The sequence below is a fragment of the Sceloporus undulatus genome, chromosome 2 (genome assembly GCF_019175285.1).
Source record: "Sceloporus undulatus isolate JIND9_A2432 ecotype Alabama chromosome 2, SceUnd_v1.1, whole genome shotgun sequence".
NCBI lineage: Eukaryota > Metazoa > Chordata > Lepidosauria > Squamata > Phrynosomatidae > Sceloporus > Sceloporus undulatus.
Genome location: NC_056523.1, coordinates 106,136,198 through 106,147,123, shown reverse-complemented (window position 1 = coordinate 106,147,123; position 10,926 = coordinate 106,136,198). Strand labels below are relative to the sequence as shown.

General features: G+C 42.7%; 1 protein-coding gene across 1 annotated transcript in view; it reads left to right on the top strand.

The window, feature by feature from the left end:
• Positions 1 to 1,792, top strand: part of GRXCR2 (glutaredoxin and cysteine rich domain containing 2) — a 9,352-nt gene extending 7,560 nt beyond the window's left edge. Inside the window, exon 2 of the mRNA XM_042447516.1 lies at positions 1,613 to 1,792. Within this exon, the coding sequence (XP_042303450.1) occupies positions 1,613 to 1,792 (180 nt within the window). The remainder of the gene's footprint in view (positions 1 to 1,612) is intronic.
• The last annotated feature ends 9,134 nt before the right edge of the window (positions 1,793 to 10,926 follow it).

The window sequence follows — 10,926 nt, the reverse complement described above, 5'->3', positions numbered from 1 at the left end:
AGTTCCCAGAAATGGCGCCCTCTGGAACAGAATTGGGACGGAATGGGAATGTGCGGCGGCGGCGGCGTTCCTCCTTGTGATAAAGTCGCGTTTTGGGCCCCATCCGGTGCCCATTGCGTTCCATGCACGCGCCCGCTCGCCCCCGTTAGAACGCGCTGGGGACCGGTTTAGGCCCCGTGCGATAAACTTCACAGTCTTTGCTTCTTGATTGAGCCTCCATCACATTTCCTTACCATGTGCAATTGTGAATAAATAGACCATTGCAAAGACATTGCAAAAGTCTCTTTTTTTCTAACTTCCAAATGTAGCTTTCCTTTGAACGACTCTCCTAAGTTGAAGATGTTCCTATTTCTTGGGGAAAAGAAAATGTTCAGGTATAGATACTTCCCAGACATTACCAAAGACTTAAGTCAGCCAGGATTCGGTGATTCTGGATGGTTAGGCAGGGTGGTAGGCCTCATTGCCTATATGCAGAGATATGCCCTGCTTACACATAGCACAGTTACAACTGCCGGTGGCAAAGGATACGATAGTGCCTTCCTCATTCTATATACTGAACCCAGACTGGCAGTTGAATCTAATTTCTACTTCGGCATCAGGATGGCATCTTTCCTCCTGCGCACTTCATAACAACAGGCTAAGTTGAGGGGTCCAGGTCAGACTCTTGTTGTTGTGTGCCTGCAAGTTTTTTCTGGCTTATGGCAACCCTAAGGCGAACCTATTATGGTGTTTTCTTGGAAATTTGTTCAGAAGGGGTTTGCCTTTGCCTCCCTCTGAGACTAAGAGAGTGTGACTTATCCAAGGTCACCCAGTGTGACCTTGGACAAGTCCAAGGCAGAGCAATGATTTGAACTCTGGTCTCCAGAGTCACAGTCCAATGTTCAAACCACTACACCACACTAGCTCTCATAGATAGCTCTCGTAGATAGTTTTCCATGAAAATGGAATGGCCAAGGGCCTGAAGAAGAATGGTTGCAGAGAAGCTTCTATGTGGGCCTCTGCTACTTGTGGCTATTACCACATTCTGTGTCTAATTGTAGGGCTGGGCCTGAATAGAGCAATATCAGCATGCCACAACTGTACAGGAGACCTCTGCCTCTACTTAAGACAGACATTTCTGTTCTGCAGTTTCCACTAAATTTTGACTGGCCAGGTACATTTAGGTGCGTTACAGACCACCCAAAAGCGGGCGGTCTGCCGCCGCCGCCATTAGCTGCGCTGAGAAGCCCCAGCGGCCAGACCGCGAGGCTTCCCAGCACAGCTAAAAAGAAGCGATGAAATGGCGCTTCTTCTTGGCACTTGGAAGTGGTGCGCGAGGCACGCACTCATGGCATCACTTGCTCCACGCCACTTCCAGACGCTGTGCGTCCGAGACGTAAAGATGGCGGTGCCCATCTGGATGGGCGCCGTCATTTACTATGCGCTCTGCGCGTACTAGGGACAGGGCTGGTTAGGAAGGTAAGACCCTTCCTAACCCTAGCACGCCCCTTTCTAACCCTAGTACGCGCAGAGCGCGTACTAAATGGCCGTTTGTAACGTGCCATTGTTTGGTTAAAGGACTGTGCAAATTGATGTTGAGGAAACTTCTTTTGAACACTTCATTCTGTTTCAGGAACCAGATGATGAGAACAGTTGTTCCCAATGTAAGGGATCGGGCTCTGCACCCTGTTCTGTGTGTCATGGAAGCAAGTTTTCAATGTTGGCTAATCGTTTTAAAGAGTCCTACAGAGCTCTGCGATGTCCTGCTTGCAATGAAAATGGCCGGCAACCCTGCCAGACTTGTGCTCAATGACTGCATCTACAGATTGAATTTCACTTGATTTCAACTGTTTTGGTTTGTGTAGGGAAAACATTCTTCAGATCTTGTATGTTTACTCTGATGATGCATACACTTTTCACTAGAGTTTAGAAAGGTTACATTTTGGACTATACTGGTTGGAGACCGTGGGAACTAAAGTTCAAAAAGTACTTTTCCAAGCACTGATATTTACACTTGGCTTTAGGATATTATTTAAAGTGGTAGCCATTTTCAAATTTCATGACTCTTTCTTTGCACTATGGTACAGTTAACTATTTCACAAATTGGATCATGAGCCCAGTCTCACTGATGGGAGTGGGTATGATGTAACTATCACTCTCCAAAAGACATTAAAATTGTGGTTAACTTTGGTTGGATCTTATAGTTATTTTATTTTTTCCCCACTCTCCTCCCACTTTGGGATCTAAGTTGGCTTACAAGACAAAATATGACTAAAAATACAAGTTTTAACATGAAAGAGGAATTTAAAATCAATCAAATAAGCTATCATATTATAACCAAGCACTGAGTTAAAATAGTTTAGAAACATAAAAATGTGGGATAAAAGGACAACTCAAAAAAGATCCAATCGCAGCAGCTTACTGGGCTCAAATATGTCTGAATAAAAAAAGCCTCTGCCTGGCTTGGGTTTTATTCTTCAGCTCCTGTTCTTCCTGTTGCAAATTAGGCCATTTGATTTGTGTCAGTGAAGAAGCAGTACTGAATACTTATTATGCTACCACCAACACTCTGTAAGAAAACAAATGAGAGAGTGACAACATTTTCCTTGTTGCAGAATTTGGATCCTCGCTTTCATGCTTTTCCTCTAGGGAATACTAAAATTGTTCATTGAGTGGGTTTATTCTTTGTATTTGTAATTTACTGTAGCTCTTGGGATATATGATTGTAGGACAGAAATTAATTATCCTTATGTGTAGGTTGCTAGAACAGTGACACACACATTCTGACATTGGTACAATAGCAGAGGAAACTGTGCCTCACCCCATATGAAATAAATGGTAAGATTCTGCATGGTTATAATTTCACTTGCCTAGCAAAACATTCAGTTTATGTTTTAACATTCACAAACATTTTTAATTTGCATACCATTTTGCAATTAGCTGTACATTTATCCCTCCAGTGGTGCATGCCTTTTCCCCCGCAGATCTGGCTCATTTCAAATTTACTGTTATTAGAGAACACCATTTTCTTCTGTTGTATGATTTAGGCAGCATTTCCCAATTCTACACATTACTGCAGAGAAATACAGGGAGGGCAGGGAAACTAAAAACAAGAGTGCAAATGAAGGGAAAAAAACAGAAAACAAATGTGTTTCATGCATCTTATTTAGAAAGACACTGCCAGTGATATTAATGGAAAAGATCTGCCTCTCTCAGGATTCACCTGTTAACAAATGGGGCTTGTGTTTTCAAAATGAATCCCTGTTGTCCTTTCTAAACTGTGAACTCTAATTAGTCCAGATGAAGAAGCAGCACTGAATATTTAGCATGCTACTAGTCACAGCAACAAAACTGTTACAAATAAGGAGGCAAAGGGAGCACTTTCTCTCAGAGCCTGTAGATTTAGTTTACTGTGACTGTTAATGTCAGTGCTGGCTTTGCTTGATGAGCTAAGAAATTTCCCACCCATTTCATTTGCTGAGGTTGCAAGTGTAGCCAGTGTAATTTATGGCCAAGTATGTACTTCAGGGTGAGAATGTGTTGGATGATTTCTCTGAAACAGCTGTATTATCAGCTCCAATGCCATCATATTTCTAAGACCTGCCTGGATTCTTTAATGTTGGAATTCACCAGTGTGTCTCCCCATTGATATAAATACTACTTTGAAAATTGTCTAATAAAGGTAATTGTAGAAGTATAACTACAGTAAGCCATTTTTGTTAGTTCTAAAAATGCATAGTGTAGAAATGCTTTGACTTTTAAGGGAAGCATGGTTAGTACATGAAATGGGGGTTGTTTCAGAGGTTGCCTTTTCATCTGCACAGATCTTAAGGCCCCTGTTGTATTTTGCTTTTCAATGGTTTTGATATGGTGCATGTCAGATTCACTTCACTGCTGAGATTGAAGTATACTGCACATTTTATCCACACAGCGTGTGAGTATGAAAGTCAGAACAACTCATGTTTAAAATGAGAGAGAAAAAGACCTCTGAAAATCCTCTCTTAGAATTGACTTTCCACTAGAAAAAGTGAAAATCTTGTACATTCTTGGGACCCAAGCTTCCATGACTCATGGAATCTAAATGCAGGCTTGGGAACTATAAGGGGGGTGGGTGGGTGGGTGAGAAGAGATGTTGAAAAGCATTGCTGGTTTTGGCTCCTAGCCAGTGACAAAATGCAGGTCATGTATGTCCATTGCCATGTACAGGATTTAACTTGAGATAAACCATTACACTCAAAAGTTGATTTTTCTATGGCATCCCATACATTGAATTCTGCATCTCTGGATTGCATTTGCCTTGGAGTTCAGAGCAGCAAGCTTTTTGTACAGCTCCAATATTCTTGCTTGCTTCTTTCCCTTTGGTAGATACTGTCCCTGAGGCATTTCCCCCCAGGAAAACTTACTTCTGGAACTGGTTAGCCAGATTTGGTGGGGTGGGGAAAGCGCACTGGGGGAACACCTTGCAAAGATAAGAACAATGGTGCTGATAATGGATTCATCAGGACCCTCTCCTTGCTCCACTGTTGCCTTTAAATCAACTCTTCCTCCCAATTCTCTGGTTTAGATGTCTTTGTAGCATATCTGCTCCTGAAGACACAGATCTGCAGCTGTCACATCTAATCTGAGCCTCAGAAGAAGGGAACATTCATATTGCCCACTAACTTTAACTATTGAAAGGTGGCTCTCAAATACAGTACATTATGAAACTAAGAAATATGCTTACATCAAGTCCCAAAAGCCCAATCCTAAATCCACTTAAATTACGATAGATACTCCACTTCTATACATACTCACGACTATTCTGTGAGTCTCAATGCTTTCTCTCTCTTATTTATCCTTCTTTTCAAAAGCCAGTTAACAACATCATGTAGTTGTTTCTAAACTTCAGTCCTTGGATGCTGTTAGTTTTTAGCTGGCCAGAGCCCTAACAAGTATGGTCAGTGACCAGGATTTCTGAGAGCTGACATCTGGGGATCCACAACAGGTAGACAATGCTGTAATATGACCAGGAAGTAGAATTTAGAATGGTTGCAAATGAAGCGGCTATATAGGTAGGAGACAGTCTTAGTAACTGGCATCAACAAATGCACAAAGAACATTAAGCCATCACCTTAGTGATACCTCTGAAGATACCCTTTTAATTTTTCCATCCAAGTACATGGCTGCTGTTCACTTGATATTTGTCCACAACGAAAGTCAAATCTGCCTTTCAGCCTTGACCTCACTTATCCTGCTCCTCTCATTAGCAGCCCTACTCCAGACACAATAAAAAGCACTCTCCCTGGATCCAGTTTGTCAGTCCCACCTACAGTATTACAGCACACATGCTGTGTTTTCATACGCCCAACATCCATCATGATGATGGGCATTTGGCTTAGTTGTGTAAGAATAATAAAGTGTGATGAACATCTAGTCATCAGGGAAATCTAAAAAGGTGTGAGGTATCTTACAGCTGACACTGCTTAGTTTGATGATGTGGATGTAGGATGAAGTGATGATGGTTATTCTGATTCTGTTCCAAATGCAATGACTAAGCATCCATCTTGTGAGGGCTGGTGGTGCTCAGTGTGAGGAAAAGCAGAAAGTCCAGGCTTGCCACCACACCCACCAGCAGTACAGGTGTGTTTTACAAAACATCTTTGTCTCCCTGTGGGTGGAAAAGAGTTTGCAGCAAGGGCAATTTTGAGTTCAGTGGTACTCTTCACCAGTTCCCACCTAGAATAAGATTATAACCTTTTGTGTTTATTTTTGATTTCAAAAGCAAACAGGGAAAATAAAAGTGTAACTACATGTTGCTTATTTTCTGCCTGAGTGCTGAAAACAGATAACATCTATAGACCAAGATGTTAGGAAGGGACAAGGATGAGAGGACCAGAAGGATTTTGCTTCTACTGGAACTGAACTGATAATCCAAAAGTGGATATGAACACTGGATTGTCTGGTGTAGAAAGTGGAGAGGAAAGTCATAAGGGAAGCCTGTGATTTAGTTCACAATGCAGTGGGGTGTACTGCTATTCAGAGTCCAAGCTAGGGATGCCTGGACACATTTTCCATTTCATTCTTCTTCCAAACAATTCACCTATGTGTATACTGACATTTTCTCCGCATTCCATAGCAACTGATTCCTCACTGGGCTGCTTTTGGTGTATGTGCAGGGGTTTTTTGCCTCCTTAGTTCCCTCCATTCCCCACCCCCATAAATATACTTGTCTTTCTGCAGTACCTGACTTCCCTAAACCTAATGGAATCACCTTTGTGGGCAAAAGGTGTCTAGGCAAGGATCAGCACATGACCCAAAACATTGGTAAACTGAAAGAATTATACTTTTGATAGCTTTTGGACTCATTTCAGGTTTGATTACATTACATGCAAAAAAGGTGTTGTGTTGAATTAATAAAGCATGAGATATTTGATAAAGTGTTTGTCCCTGGAGAAAGAATGGCTCATTGCCCAGTCTTGCAGTGTTCCTCTTGTCCAAGTGTCAAACTTTTCAAAAGTGTGTTGCTGGAGGTCTGTATCTCTCATCAGCACAGCCTAGGAAAAGTTAGCTTTGGGAGCTATAATTCCCTCATTCGTCAGCCAGCATGGCCATTGGCTGTGAGAAAACAATGATTAGGAAGTGTTGGATGCTGTTTTCTGCCCTTGTGCTTTAAAAAACAAAACAAAACAAACAAAAAACAGTAAGAGAAGGGAAATACATAGGATTTGGACAAGGTTAGGCTGAACATGTACAAAGAGATTTCTAATGCAAAAATTAATATGTTGTAAGACATCCAGCAAAAAGGATCAATGAACATACTCACCAGTATGATGATCTTCATAACATTAACAACAATTACTTGCGGGAACGCTTCTCCCTACACAATCTGCCCCGCACTCTCAGAATATCTGGGAAGTACCAGCTGGGAGTACAAAAAACCAAGGCTGGTTTCAACTTCCCAACGAGCTTCCTCTGCAATGGCTTCTAAACTGTGGAACAGCCTCCCAGAGGAGATCCATCAGGCTGCCTCCTTGGAGATTTTCAGGGGGGCAATCAAAACGGATCTCTTCTGACGAGCCTACCCACCCAATCTCATTTAGGTTATATAGTCCCACCCTACCTGACTAAGATTGCAACAATTCTAACCCACTGTCACTCTGACAGAGCTAGTTTAATTAGTTTAATTAGCTTTGATGAAGCTTATTGTTTTTTATTGTATTGTATTGTATTGTATTTAATTGCTTTGTATATTTTATCAGGCTGTAATCCTGCTTCAATCCACCTGGGAGAAGCAGGAAATATAAATAAAATTTGTATTTATTATTATTATTTAGATCAGGGGTGGGCAAGTGTGGAAAGGTAGGGACCATGTTAGGTCCTCAGAAGACCTCAGAGGGCCATGCCCCCTGCTGCAGCTAATACCACCAAACAAACAAACAAACAAACATCCCCCCTCCAAATTTTACTAAATACTCTCTAGGGGTCACTGACCATGCCCACTTTATATGCCACATTTAATCAATTTTCTCTATATAAAAAGGGTTGCCTTGCAATCTTAATTTGGAATTATCCCACAGAGTTAGTTTACCCTGAGTAAACCAGAAAGAAAAGACATCTCTGGAAGTACCAAGAGTTTCCAGTTCTTTTTGTTTTGATTTTATCTGTATATTCCCAGTTCTGCATCCAAACTCTTTTCAAAAAATAGTTCAGGTTTCCCTCACTTCCTTTTCACTTGTGCTCAGCCTCTTCCCCTTTCCACTGATCACTGTCACATCTACACTCATGCAACATTTCAGAAGCTAATTTTCACCAATTTCCACTGAATCTTTATTATTATTCAGGAGTTAGAGTCAAAGTGCTAGTGATTTAGCAATACAGATGTCTGCTGGGACTTGCTTCCAGGAACACCCCCCCCCCAAGTGGATACCAAAATCTGTGGATGCTCAAGTCCCATTATAAACAACAGTGTAGTAAAATTGTGCCCCTTATATAAAATGGCAAAATCAAGGTTTGCTTTTTGGAATTAATTTTTTTTAAAATCTTGGATGATTGAATCCGTAGATTCAGAATCCATGGATATGGAGAGCTGACTGCATTATACTAGTTACCATATATACTTGACTGTAAGTTGACCTCATGTATAAGCTGAGGGCAGGTTTTAGGGTCAAAATTATGAATTTTGATATGACCTGTGGATAAGTTGAGGGTAAAACATAACAGCATGTAACAAATGATGTAAAGGATGAAACAAAGGAAAACAATGCTAAATATCTTTAAAATTTTTGGCAGGCGTAACTGTCTGTGCTTCCCATAAAGGCTGGATGGATGAGATGTAGAGGGGGTTTATGCTTCTTTTAGGCACTCTGAGAAGAGATTAAGCTCTCACATTGTTTCTTTTTTGATAACAGTTAAAGTATAGTACTTACATTGACCCGTGGATAAATCAACCAAGGTTTTTTGGGTCAATTTTTTGACAAAAATTTCTACTTATACATGAGTACATACAGTAAACATTAGGACCATTTGTTTTGATTCATACGTTCCTCTTTGCCTCACTTGATCCCTATTGAGCCTGTATCCTGGAGACAATAGCTGCATTTTCTGGTGGCCATCTTAGCTAGTTCTGGGATAATTTAAACAAAAAGGCAAATGGAGAAACAGTGCACCCACACCATATGCTGGTGCACCATACACAGCTTCAAGCATACACTGAGGCCACAAGGCAATGAAACAAATGGTGTGTGTGCCTGTAGTGTGTGCACCGCACTGCAAGCATGCACCTCATTGTTTGCAATGAGACGCGAGCATATGTGAGATTTTCTTTATGTGTGTGTGTGTGTGGGGGGGGGGGTCTGGAATGGATCCTCCACACATGGTAATGGCCACTGTATCTTTCTTATGGGCTTAAGGGCTTATGGTTGGATCTGACAGCGATTCTGTTGATGCCCTGACTAACATCTGGGACAACGATCTCTCCAGGGCTATACACAGTATCGCTCCTGAGCGCCCTTTCCGGCCTGCTTCCAATAGAAAACCATGGTATACAGAAGATCTCCGGGAAATGAAGTGGGCCGCGCAACAACTAGAATGCAGCTGGCAGAGACACCAGCGCTCATCCGACAAGACACTCCATGAGGCTCTTTTGAAGTCATATGGAGTGGCAATGGATGCAGCAAAGAACTCCTTCTATGCTGCACGTATTGCGTCTGCGGAGTCATGTCCAGCAGAGCTGTTCAGGGTGGTCAGGGAGCTGACTCAGCTTTCCCCCACCCTGAACCCTATTTTAGAACCAACTATAGTTTGCTGTGATGATTTTAACAACTTCTTTGCAGATAAAATCTCTCGAATAAGGGCTGATCTTGATGCTGGCATTTCAACAGAAACTATAGAAGAGGTATCCAGAGCTTCCATGGACTCTATTAAACTGGATCACTTTGAGTTTGTTCATACCAATGAAGTGGACAAGCTTCTTGGAAGTGTTAGGAAGACGACATGCTCTCTCGATCCCTGTCCTTCTTGGCTGACCATCCAGGGTGGTGATGCTATAACATTACTGTTACAATGTATAATCAATGCATCATTCAGGGAGGGAAAACTTCCATCAAGTCTAAAACTAGCAACAGTTAAACCGTTGCTTAAAAAACCCTCCTTGGACCCCCTGGTAAGGAATAACTACAGACTGGTCTCATTGTTGCCATTTCTAGGTAAGGTGATCGAGAGAGCGGTTGCTGTCCAACTCCAAGCAGTCTTGGATGAAACCGATTATCTGGACCCATTTCAAACTGGCTTTAGAGTGGGTTATGGAGTTGAGACTGCCATGGTCGCCTTAGTCGATGATCTCCGTCTGGGCATCAACAGGGGAAGTGTGATCCTGTTGGTGCTTTTGGACATCTCAGTGGCTTTCGATACCATTGACCATGGTATCCTTCTGGAACATCTGAGAGAGCTGGGCATCGGGGGCACTGCGCTCCAGTGGTTCTGTTCCTACCTCTCGGGCAGATTCCAGATGGTGCAGTTGGGGGACACTTGCTCCTCTAAGAGGGAACTGATATCTGGTGTCCCTCAGGGAGCTATTTTGTCCCCCACTTTGTTTAACATTTACATGAAACTGCTGGGAGAGATCATCCGGAGACATGGGGCGCGGGGTTATCAGTACGCTGATGACACCCAAATATGCTTCTCTGTGTCCCTGACTGATGCAGTGACTAAGGATGGCGTCTCTCCTCTGAATGCCTGCCTGGAGTCGGTAATGGGCTGGATGAGGGAAAACAAACTCAGCCTGAATCCAGAGAAAACGGAAGTACTGGTGATAGGTTCCCCAGGCCCAGGGAAGCAAATTTATCCACCTGTCCTCAATGGGGTCACACTTCCCCGGAAGGATGAAGTTCGCAGTTTAGGAATACTTCTGGACTCGTCTCTGCAGTTGACATCTCAAGTAGATGTGACAGTCAGAAGTGCTTGCTATCAACTTCGGTTGATACGCCAACTGCGGCCCTTTCTGGGCCAATTAAACAGTGGTACATGCTCTGGTAACCTCTCGATTAGATTTCTGTAATGTGCTTTACATGGGGCTACCCTTGTACCAAGTCCGGAAGCTTCAATTAGTCCAAAATACGGCAGCCAGATTGGTCACTGGTGCGTCCAGGTTTGACCATGTAACACCTATCTTGAAAGATCTTCACTGGCTGCCCATTCGCTTCCGAGCGCAATACAAGGTGTTGGTCACTACCTATAAAGCCCTACATGGCTTGGGCCTGAGTTACTTGAGGGACCGCATCTCCCCATATGATCCGCCCCACACACTCAGAACATCTGGGAAGAACTTACTGGTAATTCCACCTTCCAAATATGTTGCCATATCCCAGATGGCCTTTTCAGTGGTGGCCCCACGGATGTGGAATGATCTACGTGAGGAGCTCCGTCTGACAACCCCCCTAGAAACATTCAAAAAGAGGCTTAAAACTCTTC